This window comes from Cinclus cinclus, chromosome 1, assembly GCF_963662255.1.
Source record: "Cinclus cinclus chromosome 1, bCinCin1.1, whole genome shotgun sequence".
NCBI lineage: Eukaryota > Metazoa > Chordata > Aves > Passeriformes > Cinclidae > Cinclus > Cinclus cinclus.
This window is the reverse complement of record NC_085046.1, coordinates 10143680-10168006: the sequence shown is the minus strand read 5'-3', so window position 1 is coordinate 10168006 and position 24327 is coordinate 10143680. Positions and strand designations below refer to the sequence as shown.

The window sequence follows — 24327 nt, the reverse complement described above, 5'->3', positions numbered from 1 at the left end:
GCTCAGGAACCTCTTCCCAGCAGCTGCAGCTGTCCGGAGCCAGGATCCCCCCATTCCCGGTGCCACAGGCTGGGTGGGATCTGTGCGGCACACGCTGAACCGCTGCAGCTCGAAGGATGTTACTGCAGGTCACAGAAAAGCACGCAGGATGAAATTACAAAAAAGCTCTGCTACTCTGCAGTGCTGGGCCCGTGGCCGCCGCCCGAAGCACTTCCAGAACCGAGCAGAAATTCGGTGCTGGAACTGTTTGCCGCAAACACAGGCACGTTTGTAGGAACCGATACTTGGGAACAGTCCTTCGGTTTTCGTGGGTGGCTGAAAAGACAGTAAGCAGCGCTGAATGTTAGACACGTTCGATCTTTAGACATTGGAATGTGCTGCCCAGGGGGGCGGTGGAGCCACGGTCCCTGAAGGTGTTTAAGCAAAGGCTGGATGTAGCTGGCACTCAGTGCCATGGTCTGGTTGGCATGGTAGTGTCCGCTCGTAGGCTGGACCTTTTACAGTCTCATTGTTTCTGTCATTCCCGGTTACCCTCACGCGCAAAAGACTTCTCCTTGCTCAGGGAGCCCGAGCCCGACCCTCTGCCGTGCCAGCTGTGGGCACCGCCGCACGCCCCGCCCGCCGCGCGGCCCCGTTCCCATTGGCCAGTTCACCGCCGCTCCCTATTTCTATTGGTCAGCGCCTCTCCGGTGCTGTGTCGCGATTGGCCGCGCGCTCCGCCTGTCCCAGCTGTCACTGCTGGCACCGCCCCCCGCGCCGCAGTGGGGCGATCGGGCGATGCGGTGACGTAAGCGCCGGGCGGCGGCGCCATTGGCGGGCGGGTTGTGACGAGCGATGTGGCGCGCGCTGCTCCGGGCCGGGAGCGCGGCCCCTCGGAGCCGGGCGGAGCGGCGAGCGGCGAGCGCGCGGACGGCGAGGTGAGCGGGGACGGCTGCTGGGGGGGACGAGGGCGGCCCCTTCTGCCCCGGCGACATCCGGAGTTCTGTGTCCTGTTCTGGACTCCTCCGTACCAGAGAGGCGTGGAGCTCCTGGAGCGGGTCTGTCGGAAGGCACGGAAGGCCGTGAGGGGACTGGCGCGTCTCTTAGAAGCAAAGGCTGAGGGAGCTGGGTCTGTTCAGCCTCGAGGAGACACTGCTGAGAGGAGGCATCATTAATATCTATAAATATCTGTGGGAGGGTGCCAAGGGGGATTGCCCTCATGCTGGGCAGTAAGACAGGAGGCAGCGGGCAGAAACCCGCTGGACTTGCACAGGAATTGCACCTGAGCGTGAGGAAGAGCTCCTTTACTGTGTAGGTGACCGTGCACTGGAACAGGTTGCCTGGAGCTGTGGAGCCTCCCTCCCCGGGGACACTCCAGAACCATGTCAATGCAATCCTGTGCCATGTGCTCTGGGATGACCCAGATGGAGCAGGGAGGACCACCAGGTGACCACCTGTGGTCCTTCCAGCCTGGCCCACTCAGGGATTCTTTGGAGCAGAGGCTCGGGGCAGGGCAGGTGTTGCTTTGGAGGTGCCTCGGGTTGAAACCCTGTTATCGAGCTTTTAAAAAGGTGTGGAGAGGAGAAATCCTCGGGCACAGGATGCCCGGCGTTATAAATGTAGCCGTAGTAGTGCACAGCTTGACATTTGGAGCTGGAATTCCTGCCACTGACAGCCCGTAAAATTGTTAGGCTCAGCGTGGCTGTCCTGTAGCAGCTGCTGCAAGTGCTTCCTGAGAGATAAAAACGTTTCAAGCACCTGCCAAATGTTGTTGTGGGATTTGTATTGTGTATAAGAAATTTCAGGAACCTAAAAGCATGTAAACCCTCTCAAAATAAAATTGGTGTGTGATTTACATTGTGTCAGAGAAACAAACCATTAGGTTATTTCTCACACTACCCAGAACCTTATGGATGTTGTTTTTAGTGAATGACTCTTCATTGTCTGTCTTCAGTAGAACGTGTGCTACCCTCACAATGCCTGAAGTAAACACAGATCACCTGGATGAGCAGCAGGTGCAGCTCTTGGCAGAGATGTGCATCCTTATTGATGAAAATGACAATAAGATTGGAGCAGAGACCAAGAAAAACTGTCACTTGAATGAAAACATTGACAAAGGTACGCCTTGCTTATCTTCTAATTGAACCATTAAGGTAATTAAATATTTTCAGAGGTGTAGTCGTGATTAAATTGAAGCCTTAGTCTCAGGTGAGTGTTGGATCAAATCAGAGCAAGTAACTCCCCACAGGCCCCTCCTCAGCATAAAAAATGTCCTGTTAAAATTCTGTAGAATGGAGGAACACTCAGTTGGAGGCAATTGCAAGGGAGAGAAATGTGTGATTGCGCATACAAGCTTGATAAGTATTTTTAATCACATTTTGAAGATAAAGTAGAATTTTTTTCTATTATGGATACCTGATTCTATGTAGCTTTTTCTAAAGAATGCTGTTTGCTTCTTTGCTGAGTTCTTTTCAAGCAGAAAATTATTTCATTTTGAAGTAATTCACCCAGAGTTCTACTTCAAACAGTGCTGCTAGGAAAGGGTTTAACTGATTTTGGGTTTACTTGAGGTTGGTCAGATTCAACAGTCTCTCTTGGTAGTGTGTCACCTCTTTTTATGTACTTGGGGAAAACATGTTTCTGAAGAACAATGAATAACAGACTCAAAAGGTGAAGAAAGCAGCAATTATACTGGTTTTAATGGAGCCTATTTTCCTTCTACTTTTGCAGTTCTTGAGGGTCTTGAAATTATGTACAGTTTCTTAGGAATTTTTGAGTCATCTTTTTAATTGTAGATTTATGGGTGCCAAGCTGTCCTGGGAAGCTTGCCCAAATGTGCACATTCAGAATGGTGAACTGAGTTTAGAAGAACTCCTCTGTTGCATTTTTGTTCTAGGAACTCTTCTAATTTCATGTTTCGCGTAAGCTGATATAGAAACCTGAATGATAGCTCTTGAGTTATTTATCAAATCCCTGGTTTTTAACATTTATTAATTTTAAATTGGATTATGAAAAAATGAGGCCATTATATGCCCTTAACTGACTTCGTATGAGTTTTTTTCCTATTAAATATCTTCGTTTTGTTGTTTGTTTGGTTGGGGTTTTTTTTTTTTTTTAGGTTTACTGCATCGAGCTTTCAGTGTTTTCTTATTTAATACCGAGAATAAACTGTTGCTGCAGCAGAGGTCACATGCAAAAATTACATTTCCAGGTTAGTACTGAAACATTGTATTTATATGAATGTTTTATTTAGATCAATTTTAAAAAAAAATATGTCAATCCAATCCTGCAGTGTAGCTCCTTCTGTGGTTTTAGAATTTACTGCTTTGGAGATGACATACTTCCAGTACTTTTGAGTGTTCAGGTTGTCTTGTGGGTGAAGTAAAATAATGGGAATGCTTGTGCATTGTTATATGTGTTCTTGGGAAATGGTTGTTACCTGGCATGTTTGATCCAGTTCATGCAAGGGCAGAGGGTGTGGTGTGTACCCCCTCTGCTGCAAGACATTTATTGGAGCTGAAGAAATGGCTCTGGTGGCTGTTGAGTGTCCCATTCCACTGGTAAAATTTGATGTGCAGCAGAGCCCTGGTGCCTGGGAGATCTGTGGACCTTTGTCTGTGTTGTCTTAACAAACACTTCTTTAACTCTGCCAGAAGTGAGACTGTGTGGCCAAACCATGCAGTGCATGACTTTTGAACACTACTGAACTATTACTGTCAAATGCACTTAGAGAGGCATAAAAATAAGGAGGGGAATCAAATAGAAATAGATTACATGAGGCATGCTGGAGGGAGCATGAATTCTGTCTGTTGCAGAATTTTCAATGGAAAACAAAACTGAGTGTTTCCAACTTGAGGAAGGAAGACCTCTTTCTTTTTTCCAGTAGAATCTTTACTTCAGACGTTGTTTTAATTTTTTCTGTCTCTGCTAACCAGTCAAAATGCTCAAATGTAGTTTGTAGGTATTCTAACTCGATTTTAGATGCTCTTGAGCTTAACTTCTATAGACTAAAGGTTGAAACAAGAGTATGGATTGGTTATCCTTTAAACACAGCTGTAAACTTTGTATTTAATTCTACTTACTGCTGCTCTTGAAGCTCTGGGAATATTTTCATTATCCTGTTACCTATAAACTCCCCAAAGTAATTTTAATTAGCATTTGAGAGATAAACAAGGTCTTCATAGACTGGCTCTCTAAGTAGATATGTTGGGGATAAGAACGCCTGTCCTTGTGTATCAAACAGTAGCCTGCAAAATAGTGCTTGGCATAAGCAAATCCTAGTGCAAAATATGTAAAGGAAAACAAGAGGTATAAATGTCCTCTTTCTGTGACCCTTCTCTGCAAAAGAGAAATGAAGCTGTGATGTGTTGAATAACTGGCCTTTGTCTCTGGGGGATTTTGGTGTTGTGGTTTTTTTGGGGTTTTTTTCCCATGTCTTTGTCAGTGTCAAAAATGGACTGATCCAAATTTCTTGCAGATTGTTTTACCAACACTTGTTGCAGCCATCCTCTAAGCCATCCCCTAGAACTGGAAGAAAATGATGCCATTGGTGTTCGGAGAGCAGCACAGAGACGACTGAAAGCAGAGTTGGGAATTCCCATGGAGCAGGTAAAGGAAGGAGGGGAAAACAGGAATTCTTGCCAACCTTTGCCAGTTTACAGACCCTGTCTGGCAGAGTTAGCCTTGAACCTAAAAATGAACTTTGGAGAAGCAGAGAACTGAGTGAACTTCCAGAGATTCCTGGAGGGCAGGGTTACACTTGGTCTGTCAGTACATGGTTCTCACCTTGGCTTCAAGTGGTTGTCTTTCCCTTGGGAGGTGAGGGGTAGGTGCAAGACTTTGTGTTCACCAGTGCTCAGTGAGTGTGCAATAAAGTCTGTTAAACATTATTTAAAACATACCATATAGGAGAAATATGCTCCAAGTGTTACAGGGTGAGTCTGGCTGGAGAAATGCTGTGCAATTCATGCCATCAAACTGCTTGAAATTGTTTTTTTTTTCCTGGTAATTTTTTGTTAAAAAGTGCATTGCAGTTGTACACTTGGGAACAAATAATTTCTAAGGAAGAGGATAATAGCTGATAAATTGTACTGCAATGCCCAGCAGTGCAATTCTCCTGGTCTGGCAGAACTTCTGACAAGTGTTTTTGGTTTTAGGTAACTCCAGAAGAAATCTCCTACCTGACACGAATTCACTATAAGGCCAAGTCTGATGGCATCTGGGGAGAACATGAGATAGACTACATCTTATTTGTGCAGAAGGATGTGACACTGAATCCTGACCCCAATGAGATCCAAAGCTACTGCTATGTGACACAGAAGGAACTGAAACAGCTCTTGGACAAAGCTGCTAGGAATGAAGTTAAGATTACTCCATGGTTCAAGCTGATAGCAGAGACCTTTCTTTTTAAGTGGTGGGATAACTTGAATAACTTGAACAGATTTGTTGAGCATGAAAAAATACACCGAATGTAAATATCTGGGATAAAAGGTGCTGAAGGCTAACAATGTGTTGTCTCATTAACACAGATAAATCATGACTTAAGTGCAGAGAATTGATCCACATGGAGCATGTTTAGTTTATACAGATGTTGTCATAGCCAATGTTTTTTCTTATGTCTTAGTCATCACTTCCCCCTCATCCTTGGTTCTCTTGGGCCTGGTATGATCTCATGTAAAATGGGTAACAGGAGCAAGAAGGCCCTGGGTTCCTCTTCCTCCATTGCCTGGTAAAAGATCCTCAGCCCCTGTGTGCCCTGCACTCCTGGGAAGAAGCCTGGGCATGACTGTGGGCTCTGCTGTGATGTTGAGAAGACCAATTGCCAGAAGAATAAAACAATTCAAAATAATCAGGATTATTTTTAATTGCAGAAAGAAAATATCTTCAGCTACTGTACTCTATAATTAACCAAACCCATAAAAGCTTAAGTAATTGGATTGCCTTTGTGTAGTAAGTTTGACTTTGAAGTGCTGACATATGTGTTAAAGCTTTAGATAATACAGTGTTTGAGGTTTTTCCCCCCACCAGGCTTTTCTGATTAGTTGATGGCTGAGTACTGGACAGCTCATATTTTTTAAAAAGGGTTAATTACAGCAAATGTAAATGGTATCTGGTGTCAGTAGGGATATACAGGATATGCACTAAATGGCTCTTCTCCGTTTTCCAGAAAACAAAGGCATCTTGATACAAGGGCTTTTCCTGTAATAGTCATTCCCAGACAAACCCACTGAACCCCAAAATTAAAGACTGGCAATTTGTGGGCTTACAGTGGGTCTTGATGTCAGTTAATTAGAAATTGTACCAGAGCTAATCCTTTTTGATCTTGCAGTCAATCAATTGCTAATAACTTAGACTTTTTTCAATAAGACAAATACTCAAAGGTGCTTCAATTTTCTAAGTTCTCCCAGAGTCTGATGAAATAGGATATTTCACTTATCATTACAAGTAAACATGGTTATAACAATTTTGTGCCTGGATTTGGGGTAACATTAACTTTTTCCAGTGGTCAAGGTTTCTCTTTCTCATCCCTGTCATGACTGAAGCACTGTAGCTTCCATGTACCAGTGCCTGCAGTAGTTCAGCACTTGGAGGTTTTAGAGCCAAGTTTGTTGTGTATTGGCCAGAGCTGATGCATTGTTTCAAAGCAACTAGTATCAGGTGAGGGAACAGTGATGTGATGTAGCAGCTCTCTTGAATTCAGTGCAATCAGCCATGTTACCTAGTAAAGGCAATGGAGAAGTTCTCAAATATTTTTTAGATCTAACTTTACAATTAAAACACCTTGCCTAAACTCTTGGACTGTTGTTTTCTTTCTAGACATTAAGCCATAAGAAGAATAATCTCTGTCATTGCCACACTCTAAGCACCACCCTGCCCATAAAACACCACTGAAGCAGCATGATGTGGGTAGAGCAGCAGGGCACAGATCTGCTGGGAAAAAAAAAGTTGTTTTTCTAGTTCAGCTTGGAGCAAAAGTGGCAAAGCAGATCCAGAAGTAGAAGTCCTGTGCACACAGAACCTGAAAGAAAAGTTTTGCTTCACAGTTTCTCAAAGTCCCTTTAAATTTTTTCTGGTCATTGGTTTTCTTTGCAGCATACACTATGCTTTAATTCTGAATTTATTACACAAAGGAGAGAAACTATAGCTTTACACATGATGCAAAAGCTGACATCTGAATAGTTATTGGTTGCATTTCAAAAAGTAATGATTTGAGGGTTCTTTCTTCCCCCTTATTTTCTTAGGGGTGTGTGTTAGTTTTTAACATGGATTTGAAGTGTACTGGTCAAGCAACACATGTAGAATGCATCATTTCACAAACCTCTATGTAACCATTGACAGAAGTAGGGACAAAAAGGAATTATTTCACATTTGACAATATCTTTTGCCTTGAGCAGATACAGATTTTTGGCTATCGGGTCCTGAAGAGAAAATGTCTTGCTAAACCATGGATTACAGTAGCATGTGCTTGGCACAAAATTTCAGTCTGATCCTCATTCTCTACATTTAATCTGAGATATTCAAAGATGAAAGGTGTAACCTTCCTTGCCCCTGCTGTTTTAGGTTATTACAGGTGGTCAGGCAGGTCAGTACTAGAACTGCAGATTCTCCTCCAGTTACTCTATCTTAGTAAAGTGGCAGCATTGCCCCTGTGTTTCAGTGCACAAACACGAACTTTGTGTAGTTCTTGATGCTCTCCCACTACTTCCCCACCCATTTCAGCCTTCACCAGCAACATAAACTCATCACAAAGGATTACTTGCATGCAGTAACTGAACCCAGGCATTTTTAATTAACGGTACTTTAACAGTATGTTCTCATTTCTAGATTTAACCTCATTTTAAATTAGTTTTGTATAGAAATATAAACACTTTACTGATACATGAAAGTCAGGAATAAGAATATGGAAGAAACTTTCTGGTGTCTGTTTATAAATGGTTTCTGCCACTCGATTTGAGAAATTTCTTGTGGTATTGCTTGGAATTGCAGCATCAAGGTACTGAAATACTGAACATGAAATATCTTGACCACTAACATAAAACACAAACACTAAGTGTTACCAAAAAGGATGACAGGGCTAGAAATTAGTTTTAATAAATTTAATTTTTATTTTAAATTTAATTTTTTGATTAGTTTTTAATTTTGATTCAGAAGACTGCTTATCTTCTCTGTGTTTTACCAGATTTTCTCTTCCCAGCCAGCAGATGTTTTGGCTTCAAGTTAAATATGTGCCTGTCTGCCTCTCCTTTCCTGCCCAGGCGGTTCATTTTCTTCTGAGCTTTCTTTGCCATGATCTTGACCTTCTTTACCATCTATTTAAAAACAAGCAAACAAACAAACATTCCTCAGTAACTCAGGTAACAAGCTTTACTTTCAAAAAAACCCACTAAGCTGGATGGTTTTATCAAGGACATAAATATCAACTCTATAGCAGAATCACTGCGACACTATCAAAGTGACACTAACCCTCCTTAGCAAAACTTTCCAGTCCACTAACAACTAATACAGGATCATGTTATCCCTGGAATTCTTCACTTTACTAAAGCTGGAACTCCACAGTTTGCAGAATTCTTCCTTCACACTTGCATTTAGAGACAAGAATTAAAATGTACTTCCTTGGTCTGTATTATTACTACATGTTGTTTGTAAGAAGGAAGTAGAGAAACATGGAGTACAAATGAAAAGATGATGAAGCTGCAGGGACACCAAACACAAACTCTGGACAAACGTGCCTACTCTTAAGTTTCCCAGGAGCTGGTCTAGGTACAATCGTGCTGCTTTAGCTGCCAAACAGGTAAATACAGATAAGTAACAAACCTTTTCATCCCGAAGGCCAGACACGTCCCGTGGTGTGCGAGAGCAGCTGCGACTGCGCGACACCGACCTGGGGGTTTCAGACTCTTCCCGTTTACGTTTCCTCGTGGTACTGCGTGACCTTCTCACATAATGTGCCTGAAATTGAACATATCACTTAACCTTTAAAGCCAGAAACAATCAGCTCATTTCTAATCAGAGTAATAGCAGAACCAGGAAGTGGACTGCTGTGATAAATTATATTGGTTGTTTCATGGCAACATAAAGATCTTGACAGGTCACTGCCTCTCTGTCCTACAGGAACACTCAAACTTCAATGAATATTAGCTTTTTTCCTCAACAATTAGTAACTGGACTTTTTTCTTTGGGTGGAGTAGACTCATAAGCAAGCAATAAAAAGACACTAATTAATGGATAGCAACACTTAAGCAATTTTGCAACAGCAAAATATCAATGATGAAACCTACCCCTTTAGTGTCCTGTGTACCAGGCAAAGCCCTAAAGAATTTTAGACATGAAGACTGATCATGTTATAGCTTAAGTATTACATTCCTACATTGCTCCTACATCAGCATAGCATGGCAGCTCTGAGAACCATAAATGCTTGCTTCAGTCGTGTAATGTTGAAAGTTACTGTTTCTTAACTCCTTGTTTAGCTAAAGAATTAGATATCTCAAGATCCAGAGAGCTGCAATACTGCTGGATTTGCTGTACAAAATGTTTTGGGGGTTTTAAAATTTCTGTCAAAATGAAATGTCCCCCGAAGGCCAGTCTCTCTTTATCTGCCTTACATTTAAAGATGCCAGCTGCCCTCAAAAACTTCAATTACAGCTCATGGAATTAATGAACTATAAAAAGATCTTATCTGTCACTATTACTATTTCTGACATAGTAGAGTCTCATCCAACAAAGCAGACTTGAAAATTAAGAAGTATGCTTAGCCAAGCCTGCTCTTGAGTCTTACACAAATTCCAAGAAAGCAGTGCACATGTATATATGATTCTTGATAAATGTTAGTTTTTCAGCTTATCCAACCTGTTTTGATCACATTACTCAAAAAATTCCAGTATCAACTGCCTCATTTGTAGTTCTTAATTCATTCGTAGCTCCTAATTCATCCTTAATAGATCCTACTTGTCTCTTGTGCCAACTATAATAAGGATTTCAACTGTGCTCAAAGAAATCTATGTCTCTTTTAGATAAATATTATGTTTAATTAGGAAAAACTTACATCATCTTTATTAGTCATGTCAAGTCCAAGATCAGTCATTTCTTTCTCTAACACCTTCCTCTGGACCTGTAAAAACACAGTTAAGAAAATATGTTTCTTTCAAAAAATAAAAAAAATCCTTCCATCTTACTTTTTGTCTCAATATACCACCACAAGTCCATTATATTCACTATATATTTCTGGATTTATCACATCCAGAGCAGGTCATTGATGTTCTACCTTCACATTTAATTTTTTGCAATGTTTTTTTTGTTTTTTTTTTTTTTTTTTTTTGCACCCATAAATTCTGCTTCAAAGGACTGCAATGGCCCAGCATTTATTAAAGATCTTATAATCAGTTTGCCTTTTTGGGGGGAAGCTGACAAGGAGAGATAGTTTGGTCAAAAATATTTCCTTTTCTCTCAAAAGGCACACACTCTGGAGAAGTTAAGAGATCCTGGGGGCAACAGCAGTTAAATTAATTTTCTCAAAATGTCTAGTTATCAGGTTATTACTTTGCAATTGTTCTGGACTGGTCAGAAGAGATTGTCATCAGTAAGTGATTTCTGACTACCAAAAAGATACATCACCTTTTCTGGGACCCAGAACGGATTTTTCATTATTGCAATTTTAAGTAATTATCTAATTCTTATAATTATTTGAATTTTAAGCAAACAGATGATATACAATGAAACAACCCAGTTAAACAAACTGAATAGTATTATTAAAAAGCTTTTCTGCAGTACATATAGAGTTTTACACAAGACACACTTATGTGACACCAAAAAAAAAAAAGAAAAAAAAAAGAAAAAAAAAGGGGGCTACTATCCCTCCACAGCTAAGCAGTGACCAGAACTCCTGGGAGAACAGAGGGAAACAAGCAGTGAAGGGGCCAAGTACAAGCAAAAGCCATCAGTTCCACAACCAGACAGTGATATGTGCTTTCATGATGTTGTTACATAGCAGCAAGAATGTTTTTACAGAACATGTTCTACACTCACCTTTTTAGCTGTTCTAGGCATCCTTGGACCATGAACATCTTTTTCCTTTGACTGCAGAATTTTCAGTTTCTTCTTTTCTCGGATCTGTCTTGCTAATTGTCTGATTTCCATCATTTCTTCATCTTCACTTTCTGGTTCACTGTCATATTCTCCAGCAGCTTCTCTCAGCTCTTCTTCTTTCTCCAATTCTTCCAGTTTCTTAGGTTTTGAAGAGGTAAAATGGAGATCAGATCCTTGACTTACAATCCTCAACATTACATTTGTACATAGTCCTGGGCCATGACAGCATACAGGCCCTTCAAAGGAGGAACTAAATTACCTGATAACCACACTGAGCCACACCTAATGGAGCTGGTGATACAGATTACTGTGAACCCATGGACACACTGCTGTGCAGACCAACTCCATCACTCCACATTACCACTTGGCTAAATTTGTGTGGCTGCCCAAAGCTGCCCAGTGTGTGAAAGCAGCTGTAATGTCCTGTGAGCTGTGCTTGCTGTGCCTTTGCAGGAAACAGACTCTGAAAAACCCTTCTCTTCTGACATTCAACATGAGTCCACAATACCAGCAATTTAGTTTGATAGCTATATTCCTGTAGCTGTAGTCAAAGAACAAAGCAATATAACTTCTAGTGCAAACCTCACATTTTAGAATGGAACAGATAAGATCACCTTCATTCTGACAAGGTGAATTAATTTTCCATTCTTCTGAAATTCTGTCCTTTATCACTCAAAAAATAGTTATCCTTTTCCCATGACAAGTGCACACAATGCAAAAAAGAACAGGTTGTCATGACACATTGTGTTTAATCTACAAATAGTAACTGACATTAAACAAATAGGATAAAGAGGAAAGAAAAGTGTAAAGCAAAAAAATGGAAAACTCACTCTCATTATATCGGGATCAATGTAGTCAAGTATATTATGGCCTTCCCATATCTCTGGAATCTTATCATATTTCTCAGATGAATTCATTAAGTCCCAGTATTCTTAAAAATACAACAGAAGTTGATAAAGAGACCAAAATTAATTTCAAAGAATATTCCATGACAAAATACAACATTCAGAGCACACACACAAAAGAAGTGCCCTATCCCTAAGAATTTAGCACTACCTCTTCTATATTCACAAGTATTTCTGATCCCCATTGTACTGTCAAAGACTGTCCAGTTATGGTATGACTCACTGCCCCAAGACATGCCAGGCAACATACCCAGCTGAAACACAATACATGCTGCTCTCTCTCATGTTGATACTTCCTTAACAAAGAGAGCATCAGAAATTAATGAAGTACTACAATACAGAATGGAAAGAAAAAAAATCACTTGAATCATCAGACCAGCTGTTTCATGTCTGTGACTCCAAAATGGGAAACAACTGGGTGACATCACGAAACACATCACTGAAGATTACCAGCTCTGGAACAGAAGGATAGTATGCAATAAAATAGGCACTGGCAACTAGTTGAAAGGAGTCAGGTTTAGGCATTCACCCTTAAGGCTGAAATAGCCCCACTTTACTATTTAGTAATAACAACAGTAATACCAATTCTTATCTAATACTTACTCTGCAGATCCAAAATATAATCATCTCCCATTTCAAGTTCAATATCTCTCTCCTGCAAAGACACACATGGCTTTAGATACCATCTAATTTAGAAGCTATGGACTAACACAGCAAATTTAAAATCCAGCTGCTGATCTGATTTAAAGATGTCACTTACCAATTTCTTCTTGGGAGTGTCCACTTCCATGCGTTTCTTACGAGCTACCACTCCGTCAGGTATAAAAGGCAGTCGCTCCTGGAATAAATCCACCCCAATAAAAAAGGGAAAAGAAGTTCACATCAATTTTTTTTATACTGCTATAAATCAACAGCTCCAACATAATGTATTTCTGAAGAATACATAATCCCAAGCTCCCACCAGGAAAGGCACTTACAGATAATAAATTAGAAAACTACTTCATATCAATCTGTTCACAGATTAACAATGACAGAATTCTTATCTTACTTAAGAAGTACAGGAAAATACATTAAATAGTGTAAACATGTAGCCTACCTTGTTGTCTCTTTTGGTTGGCATGGCCAAGTGTAATCTATTCAGTACTTCATTCACTTTGTTTCCTTTCATTTTAGTATCAACACGATGGGCCAACAGCCTGTCACAGGCCTGAAAGTGCACATGGCAATGTAAGGTGAGGAACAAAGCCTTTTAGATACAGCAAATGACACTGCAGGCATTCAATTCCAAATATCTGGCTTCATATCTTATTCTCTTTTTGTTTTATACCTCTAACTCTCAAGAAACCATCAAATTATTTTATATTAAAAGCATTGTGGGAAGACACATATGCAGTACGTATTTTTTTAATGGACTCAGAAAAAAAAAATCACAATTTAATAAAAAAATTACAACACTGTTTTCCATTTTCACCCAAGCTCACTGAGGCACTAGAAGGAAAACATTTTTAAAGTTTATCATTATAATTCAGTTTCAACTGAGATTAAACTCATACAAGTGAAGCAAAATGTTAGCTGTTCATTTGGGATGAAACTAAGAGAACACACCTACCTCTGTTTTAACTTGGATTACACCTTCTTCAGTCAGTGTACTTGTCTCTATTACGGAAAATCCTTCTGCTTCAAAAGCTTCAAATATTTTCTAAAATTGAGAAATTATCCCAAATAATGACATCCTATTCATTTTTTAATATACCAATACATTAAGAGCAGAAATCTTAATCCAGTATCAATACATACAATGCATTACTACTTTTTTACAAGGTGTTTTTAAAAAGATGACGGAAAGTTTACTATTATAGTTCTATTTAATCTTTTTCTTTATAAACAAATAACTACTTTTTAAAAGGCACCTATAAATGACCCATAAGGTGGAAAAAAAAGAGTGAGATAAACACAAATTCTATGTGCTTTAACCTGCAGATACAATCAAATTAAGCCTGCAGGACCTTTTACTGCAACTGTTCAGCCACACCTCTCAGTCTAGTGCTCACTGTGTCTGTCACTGAAAGGATTATTGAGTAAAGCTATTGTGCAGCTTCCAGTTGCAGCAGTAATTGAAAGTTCTCACACCAACAGGGATTTCTGAAACCATTAAGAACCTGCCTTCTGTTTGGCATTTATAATATTCAGGCAAGGACTACATTACACAGTACTAAAGAAAGATGGGGTCGAGACCTGCAAAGCTACCTTCCACTGCATTATTAGAGCAGTTCAATAAAGAAATTACAATGTAAAAGTTTTTGCCCAATAAAAATTATAACCATCCACGATGCACACACAGTATTTTTGTAAACATCAGAAGACAAAGAGGTGAGAGAAGTATCCCAACCTGACTCTCTTCAGGAAGTTCTGAAATCCTCTTCACATCGCATTTGTTAGCAACAATGATAAGTGGCTGACAAAAAGGCAAAAAAAAAAAAATCCTTAATTCAAGGTACCAAGTTACAAACCCCTGGGCGTTTGTTAATAATGTGAACAAAACTCACCTTGTTAGCAAACAATGGCTTAATATTTCTGAAGAGCTCTACCTGCTCCTCCAGGCTATGCCCACACTGCTCAGACACATCCATCACATAGAGCACAGCAGCACGCAGATGTGCCAGGGCAGTGATAGCCTGCATCTCAATGGTGTTTCTGTCCTCCAGGGGGTGATCCAAAATACCAGGAGTGTCTACTACCTAAAATTAACATCATTAAGCCAGGTGTTACTGATCAGCTATTGCAGAGCATGTGTTTGATTGTTCATCAATACTGTCTTTTTTAAGATAGCGACAGTTTTTCCTTTCAGTCACAAATAGGGCTGTGAGCTCTGCCAAACTGAGAACGTGAAAAATGTAGAAATGGGAGAAGAATGAGGTTTCATAACCAACACTCCAAGTATTGCAGATGAAAGGAAAATGCTGTCCCTACCTGGCCCAGAATGAAAAAGTGATAAAAAGTGATCTGGCTTTAGCCAGTAATTGCATTTCCCATCTTCCCTCTAATCAAAACCAGACCCATGCATGTACATTTTTAGAGCAGGTTTTGACTGCTGCCCTCACTTGGCACACTGCACCTTGCACAGCAGCTGTTAACATAGCATGTCTCATCAAGACACAAAAATGCAACTCCCATGGCAAAAAGGAAAATCAGGCTATAACCATCTCACTCTTTCAAGAAAATGCAAAACAGTAACAGCTCTTACCTGCCAACGTAGATACCTATAATCCATATGTCCCACAAAGAGAGATTTCGTGGTAAAGGCATAAGGCTGCACTTCTACATCTGCTCTTGTAACCTTAAAACAAGATTTAATCACACAGATTTATTTAAAATTTCCTGAAGGTGCAGGCAGTATATCCTAATTATAATACACTTCTGTTGCTACAGGGGAAAAAAAAAAAAAAAGAGCTAAAAATTGGTTACTCTAGCTTCTCTGCAAGTATTTGTCTATCAGAAAACATGCTAATGGGATGCTATTTTGGAAAAGATAAGGATTTTTAAGAGTGAAATCTGTCATAATATTCCATTTAACCCTCCAGGAATTTCATTCAACCTCTACTCACACATTGGAACTTGCTACTGCTCACATTAGACACTGCCAAAACTATATCAAATTGCTTAGAAGTTACATTATTTTAATTAAATTGTACCTCAATATTATTTATGGAAAAACCACTCACATACCTTATTTATAAAGCTGGATTTCCCAACATTTGGGTAGCCACACAGCAGAAGAGTTCGTGTATTGGGATCAATGGTTGGCAAACGAGACAAATGTTGTCGGACTGAAATTTTAAAAAGATTTTTTTAAAGTATCTCTGTAATTTAAGTTTTAATGAGATGGAATAACAATACATATGCTGAGTTGTTTACATAAAAATTAGTAACATTTCTGATATGATAATTTATGAAAGTATGTAACAGTTTGCAGACTGCACAAGTATCTACATACAACAAAAATAAAATTTCATAAATGTTTAAGAAATTAAGACCACTGTTTTACAGCCAGAATGCCTCCACCAAATCAGGCAATGTAACCCAAAGGACTAATAAGTCTGAAGTAACTAGTATTGTCTGCAAAATCTTTAGCAACATTTTTCACATATGTGATAGTGAAAAGAATGGTAAGTAAAAGAATGCCCGTGACTTTTAAACAAAGGAAAAAGTTTTACCACCGTTAGTAATACCATAAAATTTAATAAATATTCAAAGAGAAAATTAATTTGTTGAAAAATAAATACTAAATATTTGGGGATTTTAAAACTGTTCCTGCGTTTCCTGGATCTGCAACCTGCCCTAAATGCATTCTTCTAACTGCTACTAAGCAGAGCAGTTTACATTACATATGGATATATGTCATATCCAATCACGTGGCTTTTTCAGCCCATATCTAACACCAACCTTGCTCCAAGTACTCCAGGCTTTGTTTCTGTCTCTTGATGATGGTGCACATGCGGCCCAGGGCGGCGCGCTTGAGCTGCTTGCAGCGGTACAGAGAGTCCCCGTACTTCATCAGCCGCACGTAGTCCTTGGCAACACTGCGGGCACAGCACAGCAGAGTTCAGCCAACAGTCCACCAGGCACGAGCAAAAACCAGACAAATCAATGCCCCTTACTTGTCAATCAGGTTCTTGGCAATATTGATCTGCCCCAAAGCCAACTTGTAGTGATCTTTGTCATACAGAACGTTCATCAGATCCGCGTAAAAAGGATGAATATCCTAAAACAAAAGCATAATGTTAAAAGGATGAATATATCCTAAAACAAAAGCATAATGTTAAAAAGATGAATATATCCTAAAACAAAAGCATAATGTTAATGCTCATATTTGCTTACTCTAAAATGACTATTTCTTGCACACAATATAAGTTGTGGTTTTTTTTCTCTCCAGTATGGCAATACAAATGACACAAAAAGCCAAACAATTTTCATTACTATTTTATGTAAGAAAAATAATCTGTTTGATCATTAAATGCATGAATCTTAATTGCTCTGAATTTCTTCTGCAAATACATCTTTGACTTATTCATAAGGAGTTTCCATTTGATCTTCTGCTTTCTAAAATACTTCATATTACAACTTCAAGGTGTCTTTTTTCAAGTAAAAAACTGCAAGAAGACAACAGAAATTGCCTCTAAAAGGAAATTCATATTATAGCAGAAACATAGCAACATCATTCATCCCTTTATTTTTGAGTGCTGCATTAAATTCTGTACAGCACTGGACAAAACCAGCTTTTTTAATGCTCAAATAAATCCCTACCTTTTTAAGGAAGTGGCATCACTACTACAAATATTTTAAGCAGAGTATTTCAGCTAGTTATGTATTTACCTGAAGAAATTTCATCATGTGATGTCAAAAAAAAAACCCAAACAGAAGATATTTCTGGGAATTCTGGAGCAACATTCACTGGATATGAAATTATCAAGAAAGAACAATTTAATAGGTGAATTTCAGTCTGAGCAGAAAACTGCCCATAAAAAATCCCACCGGGCACATGGATTCAGTTGGATTTGTTGGAAGTTAATACTGTATTTCTGAAGTGACCCTTTATGGGGCTGAGGACAACATATATGTTGCCAAATTAACTCCTAAAGATGAAAAGCAATATGATCTATTTTATATATATCATATTTATATTTATGTCAATTGTATTTCCTAGGGAAGAGTAAACAGAAGTATAATTTTCATATGCACACACAAAGAAGAAATAGGCAAACACAACATACTTGAAAATTCCCACATTTTGTCTTCATTTAAAAGCAACTTCTGGCAAACATATCTAATCAGCTAAAAGCTTATGAAGTTCAGCCTTTATGATCATCCACGGGCACAACTCAGACTTATGTTCTTCATAGGAACATACTACTGCAGTACAGGTTTTGTCTACTAGTCACAGTAAAATCTAAATGAAATCAGCCAAACTGTCTACACAGAGAAATCAGCAAATGAGAAAACACTTACATCTAATTTCGGGAAATCTGTTAAGATCTGAGTGAGTCTGTCGTGGTAATTTTGTTGAGTATATTTGACTTTTCGCATATAAAAATGTCGAATCCGATGGATTTGATAATGTTTATGAATGACAGTTGGGGTCTTTCGCTGAGTCTTTGACAATGTCAAATCTATAAAGTCCTGCAATCGAGGAAACATGATTAATTGCACAAAATGTCAAGTTCCTGTAAAGGCAACCATTTTATTTTGGTGGAGGAGCATGCTGACGTGTTAAGTGCATCCGCAGTTTGACACGGACGTTTTCGGGCAGGCAGGAGTAAGCAGTTTGCACATTCCCTGTCCAGTTTCTGCATCAATGGACCGCGGGCTGCCCCCGGCCCAGCCGCCACAGCCAGCCCGAGCCCTGCGGGGAGTTCCTCTCACCGTGCTTAATTTAAAACCCCTTCCTCCGACTGGCGGGACTTTATTTTGCTGTAAGATGAGTTTCGGTATAACTCAAGTTGGGAAAACAAGAGGGATTTTTGTGGGAGCCACCCGGACACCCGCGCAGGGAGAAGCGCAGCCTCAGGACCACTGCTCAGGCAGGACACCCCCCCCCCCCCCCCGGACACTGTACATGGTGCGGGCCGCTGGGCGCACCAGCACCAGCCCAGGGCGAGTCCACGGCTCCCGCGGGAGGGGGAGGCCCACACCACGCCGGCACTGCGGAAGGGGCAGGAGGGCGGCGCGGTCCTCTGAAGCCGCCGAGCGGGAGGAACGGGAGGGACGGGCCGGTGCGGAGGGCACTGAGGGAAGGAGCAGGGGCCGGGGAAGGAACGGAGGAACTGCGGCCGTACCTTGGCAGACGGAACCACCGTGATCTTCTTGAAGTTGTAGAGCGCCATGGCCACCGCCACCGCCGCGCCACGCGCCGGAGAGGGAGCAGGCCCGGAACTCTCGCGAGAGCTCCGCGCGTCCGGCCCCGGAAGGAGGGAGAAGGAGGGAGAGGAAGAACGAAAGACGGGGAGAGGGAGAGAGAGGGCAGTGGAAGAGGCAGGGAGACAGAGAGAGAGCGGGAGGCGAGACGGAAAGGGGGGGACGCTTGGGGTTGGGCCTGGGTCTTGCCAGAGAAGCACTTGACCGGGAGCAGGGTTCTAGCAATGGCTCCCTGCTGTGGTGATTCGAGGCAGACGTGGCTTGTGCCCTGTAGGGCCCTGAAGGGAAAATACACCCTCACCCTGCTGACCGATGAGTAAAAGCTGATTTCCAATAGCACGAAGTAGCAGAGAATAAGGATAGGGGAAGGGACCCCACAAACCTTACCGGGGGCAAGGGACCCACGAGTGGCTCCTCCCCAGGCTGTCACAGCTGGCAATGAGTGCTGTGGTCCAGGAGAGGCTCCCACCACGGTTCTCCAGGGACAGCTCTGGGTCACCCGTGATAAACATCATCACCTGGAAGAACATCTTGGGATTGTGCAAGAACCACGGAATCACAGAATCGTTTAGGTTAGAAAACACCTGGTCATTGAGTCCAAACACCACCATGTCAGCTAAATGCCACTTTGCCACATCCTGAAGTCTTTCCTTAAACACTTCCAGGGATGGTGACTCCACCACCTCTCTGGGCAGCCTGTTCCAATGTCTGATCATCCTTTCTCTGAAGAAATTCTTCCTAATGTCCAGTTTAAACTTCCCCTGGCACAGATTGAGACTATATCCAGTTGTCCTGTCACTTGTTGCTTGGGATAAGAGGCCAAGCCCCACCTGGCTGCAGCCTCCTTTCAGGCAGTGGTAGGGAGCAACAAGGTCCCCCCTGAACCTCCTGTTCTCCAGGCTAAACACCCCCAGCTCCCTCACCTGTTCCTCGTGTAATTTGTGCTACGGACCCTGCCCCAACTCCATAGCCCATCCCTGGACAGGATTCAGCACCTCAGTGTCTTTATTGAAGAATATCTCAGAGAATGTCTTGAAAGACATATGAGAAGAGGAAGGATCAAAGCTGTGAAGAGCAAAGGATTAATGTGGATAAGGGAGGGAAATGTGTGGGGAAATGGAGAGAAAAGGGGATAAAAGGGGCTGGTAGCACACCATGGTCAGTACAAATGTCTGACCATACCCTGCACATCATATCACTACAGTCTGCCCTTTTTACTAAACTGCATTCCTGACCATTTTCCAGATTGAGGGGGCTCTCTGTTGTGTTCCTGTGAGTATGAAGCCAAGTGCCTGTCACAGGAAATGAGGCAGAGATCCATGGTGGCTGTGTTCCTGGGGTGCCAGGAACTGGAGGCACCATGGTGCATGCACACTCTGTCAGTGTACATGTACGTGCGTACACACATACTCAGCAGGCTGAGAAACTTGGGGCTGTTCAGAGAAGGTTGTGTGGAAACCTCCTAGCAAATTTCCAGTGTCTGAAGGGGCCCTACAGCAAAGCCAGAGAAGGGCTCTTTGTGAGTAAGTGATAGGACAAGGAGTAATGGGTGAAACTGAAAAAAGGGGAAATTTAAGTTATATATTAGGAAGACATTCCTCACTGTGAGGGCAGTGAGACCCAGAACAAGTTGCCTGGAGAAGCTGTGGCTGCCCCATCCCTGGCAGTGTTCAGGGCCGGGTTGGATGGGACTTTGAACAACGTGGTCTAGTGGAAGCTGTCTCTGCCCATAGCAGGGGATTGGAAGGAGATGATCTTTGAGGTCCCTTCCAACCCAAACCACTCTATATGTGTGTGTGAGTGTAACTAGGAGAGCAGGGGCTCCAAGGGGCCACAATGATCCAAGTGTCAAGGGTCTGTGTGGGTGAACACATGCAAAGGAATATCTGGACTGGGAGTGTGTGCACACTCCATCTTCAACTGGGCCTGAGGCCATGGGGCTGCAGCAGCCTCACCTCCATCAGCCTGATGAATTCCTAACCCCAAAGACACACGCTCTTACTTCACTCTTTTTTTCTTTTTTTTTCTTAATTTATTTTTTTTTTCATAGTAACTTTCAGTGACATGTTTCATACTTACTTGTAAATCCTTTAGATAAAGACAAAGCATGAGTGAATTCTGGAACAGTTTATGAACTTGACTGTACCTTGTGCTCTAGGTTTGTGTATCTTCAGCAAACAAGAGATTCAGATAACTAAGATACCTGAATGTAGGCACATCCTGCAGTCTGCATGTCTGTCCCTGTTTTCCACTTGACAGTATTAGTAAGCTGGCACGCACATCAGTTTTAAATAAATTACAAATTACTTGATACAATTTGGGAGGCAAATTAGATTAAAAATTAGGAATTCCCTTGGCTTCCACACTGGTTTGGGGTTTTTTTCTCTCCACACAAAACATGACATTTTTCACTTGAGAGAATTTATTTGTGTGTTAATCTGTGACTGCACATTTTTCTACAGTACTAGAAACTTAAATGCATAACTCCTTTTACATTTCCTTTATTTAATTGTGCTCCTTGTTTTGCTGAAATCCTCCAAACAGCTGTCCAGTGCAATGGAAATTTGCCAGGTATTTGAAAAGTAAGAATTCATTTTATCAGCCAGACAGTAGTTAATACTTTCCAGCAATTAACTTCAGTAATGACTGTATGAGCACTATTGGATCATAAACATGCTGTTAGAGCCATTCCTGTCTCTGGTCTGACAGTGGGGCTGCAGCTGCCCCATTCTGAAGGGACGTGCACCTTCCTAAACATTTTGACAAGATCACTTCTGCCTGCCTTCCTGAAGTATTCTTGAGCAGTGAGATTTGACTTCACACTTCATTTATATTGCATTTTGTCTGCAAATACATCATTTTATGGAGAAGAAGGAGATTTTCTGTAAGTATATCCCCACATTTCCCCAGTTTCTGGAAATACCCTTCCATGAGATGGCCTGGGACACTCAGACTGCCCAGCAGCTGGGACCAGCAGATCCAGCCTTTCCCAGTCCATGGCACTTTTAGGTGTGAGCCCCTGAGGCCCACGTGCCCATTGCAGGTACTCCAAACTCACATGCAGACATGCCTTGTGCACCCCCCATGAAACTGATCCTCAACATTTGGATTATCCAGCAGTAGGCCCTGGCACCCCTGCTCTCACACTGCCTGTACATTACTTCATTCTTGGACAATTTTCAAGAGAACGAGTTCCAAGACACAGCTTGGGTACCATTCTAGGTATTGTGTCTTCTTGTTTTGATGCCTGGAAAAGCTGACTTAGAACAGAGACTAGACAGCGCAAAAGGAATAAAACAGGTATTTCTTGAAAGGATACACTTTGGGCAGTGCAAAAGCCTGGCTGGGGCTACACCCAAATCAAATCCAAGATGGATTCCGGTCACAAGTCTTCACTCTTTTATAAGTTCTGGTTCATCTACGTATTGGGGTCAATTATCCAACCACAGCCCCGGGCTATGAAGTCTCAGCCCCTGGTTTGCCCCTTTTCCCTCGCTGCTGTTTATGCTTTTTGGGTAACGGGTGTCCATGTTTCTCTAGGTGGGAAGGGATTGTTTTGTCTGACTCTCTGAAAGAGAACTTACTGACAATATCAAGTTTCAGAGTTACACACTAAGCAGCAGAGAATCTGAAAAATGTAAAAGCTAATACCCAAGGCGTCAGTTTCAGAAGTCAGGAGAAGTAAGACCATGTCAAGTTATGTTTCTTTTGGGCCAGAAAATTCCTTATCCCAGATGCTTTTCTACACTCAGACATTCTCATTCATATTTATGATAAATTTCTGGCATGTAACACTTATTCTCCATTTCCTGTTTAAAACACCATTCTAGTAGACTGTAATTCATATAAATTTGAAATTGAACAACAAAAAATGATTCTTACAGGTTATACAAATGTAGTTAATGGCACCAGCAAGGCTCAGACCACGTGCTGTGCCAATCAGCCAGAGAGGAACTTGCAAAAACAGGCACAAGAATGGACAAGGCCCAGGGAGCCACCCAAGCATTCCTGTGCAAGAAATGCTTCTGCAGAACACATGCAGGAATTTGTATTGTGACTAGATGTGGCATAACAGAATCTCAGAATAAATTAGGTTGGAAAAGACCTCTGAGACTACTGAATACAGCCTATGACCCAACACTGCCATGTCAACCACACCATGGCACTGAGTGCCACCTCCAGTCTCCCCTTAAACATTTCCAGGGACCATGACTCCACCATCTCCCTGGGCAGCACATTCCAATGCCTAATCACCCCTTCTGTGAAGAAATTCCTCCCAATATCCAGCCTAAACCTCAATGGGCACAGTGTGTGGCCATGCCCTCTTCTGTTGCTGGCTGTCTGGGAGAAGAGACTGACCTGGCTACAGCCTCCTTTCAGGCAGTTGTAGAGAGTTGGAAGGCTCCCCCTGAGCCTCCTTTTGTTCAGGCTAAACACCCCCAGCTCCCTCAGCTGCTCCTTATATGACTTGTGCTCCAGACCCTTCCCCAGCTTCCTTGCTCTCCTCCTGTTTCCATAACAGAAGAAAGCTTTTCAGAGGGGTTATTTGATAACCTGTTGGTCTGGCAGCAATACACAGTCCACCTCACCTTTTGATTTCAGCAGCTTAAAAGCCAACTAACAGGCTAGTCAGAAAATGGTATTTCTGGAAGCAATTTTGCTTCAGTTTAATTTCTTGCTTTTAAAAATCTCCTCCATGTCAGTAGCCAAGTTTCTCCAAGTTGGAGATAATTTGTCAGTCCCACTCTGGTCATCACAATGAAGAGGCATGGCCCCAAAGAGACCTGGCAGCTTCCCTAACCTTTTGCTCTGTAAATTGGATGCAAGAGGTCAGGGCCAAGGGACACTGGTAGATGGCAGGTACAAAAAACTGCTGCTTCTTCTCTAGCAGCTCCTCCAGGCTTTATCAGAGAACTTTGATCTCTGAACTACCAGACCAGAAGTATCACATTAAATACAGAAAATAAAGCTATAAAGAGGCAATACTGCTTACACTTATCTGCAGTATCTGAAATATCAAGAGCACAATTTTATTTTGAAACGGTGCCATTTCATATCAGCACACAAAAGGCACATCACGCACAAAGGGGAAGTTCAAAAATTGAATTATTAAGTATCAGACTCTCCTACTAAATTACCATTACAAGGGGCATGGATCAAACAGCTTTGGAGAGTGACAAAGAAGAGTATTGCCATCTAATACATCTCAGAAAATGACTGAGACACACTTAGGAACACACTCAGGACTGCAATATTAATAGTTGTAGTTACTGTGTAATCCTGGGAAAACTTTGTAATTTGTTTAAGGAGGTACACTAAAGACATACTGTGTTTTGTCTTTCCCAGTTGCTCCTCTTTATGGTTGTTAGGGGAGGAGGAGCTTTACCAAAATGGAGATGTGGCAGTATGTCATTTGTTCCATGATTTGTCACGGCAGCATTACAGAGAA

General features: G+C 41.5%; 2 protein-coding genes across 3 annotated transcripts; one reads left to right on the top strand and one right to left on the bottom strand.

Annotated features, from left to right (window-relative positions):
* The first annotated feature begins 813 nt into the window (after positions 1-813).
* Positions 814-6717, top strand: IDI1 (isopentenyl-diphosphate delta isomerase 1). 2 transcript variants are annotated; one of them, XM_062493889.1, is made up of 5 exons: positions 814-917; positions 1934-2097; positions 3098-3190; positions 4457-4587; positions 5136-6717. In XM_062493889.1, the coding sequence occupies exons 1-5, from the start codon at positions 835-837 to the stop codon at positions 5451-5453; spliced, it is 789 nt and encodes a 262-aa protein (XP_062349873.1). In that variant the 5' UTR covers positions 814-834; the 3' UTR covers positions 5454-6717. The 2 variants fall into 2 exon arrangements, with proteins under 2 accessions (XP_062349873.1, XP_062349881.1); XM_062493897.1 differs by having other exon boundaries at positions 888-917; positions 1937-2097.
* A 1349-nt stretch (positions 6718-8066) lies between these two features.
* GTPBP4 (GTP binding protein 4) lies at positions 8067-18880 on the bottom strand. The gene is made up of 17 exons (XM_062506616.1): positions 18800-18880; positions 17973-18143; positions 16625-16728; positions 16410-16546; positions 15693-15793; positions 15211-15303; positions 14513-14704; positions 14356-14421; positions 13576-13665; positions 13063-13173; positions 12727-12804; positions 12570-12621; positions 11892-11992; positions 11002-11199; positions 10022-10087; positions 8794-8928; positions 8067-8288 (listed from the first exon to the last, which is right to left on the bottom strand). The coding sequence occupies exons 1-17, from the start codon at positions 18845-18847 to the stop codon at positions 8136-8138; spliced, it is 1896 nt and encodes a 631-aa protein (XP_062362600.1). The 5' UTR covers positions 18848-18880; the 3' UTR covers positions 8067-8135.
* Between the last annotated feature and the right edge of the window lie 5447 nt (positions 18881-24327).

Bases quoted from the DNA above. Each gene is read 5' to 3' on its own strand.
- IDI1 (XM_062493889.1), top strand. From the start codon at position 835: ATGTGGCGCGCGCTGCTCCGGGCCGGGAGCGCGGCCCCTCGGAGCCGG. The intron at 2,098-3,097 runs GTACGCCTTGCT...TTTTTTTTTTAG, and splicing joins GAATGAAAACATTGACAAAG to GTTTACTGCATCGAGCTTTC. The intron at 4,588-5,135 runs GTAAAGGAAGGA...TTTTGGTTTTAG, and splicing joins TGGGAATTCCCATGGAGCAG to GTAACTCCAGAAGAAATCTC.
- GTPBP4 (XM_062506616.1), bottom strand. From the start codon at position 18,847: ATGGCGCTCTACAACTTCAAGAAGATCACGGTGGTTCCGTCTGCCAAG. The intron at 13,174-13,575 runs GTAGGTGTGTTC...GTGCACTTTCAG, and splicing joins TAATCCAAGTTAAAACAGAG to GCCTGTGACAGGCTGTTGGC. The intron at 12,805-13,062 runs GTAGGCTACATG...GATTTATTCCAG, and splicing joins CAACCAAAAGAGACAACAAG to GAGCGACTGCCTTTTATACC.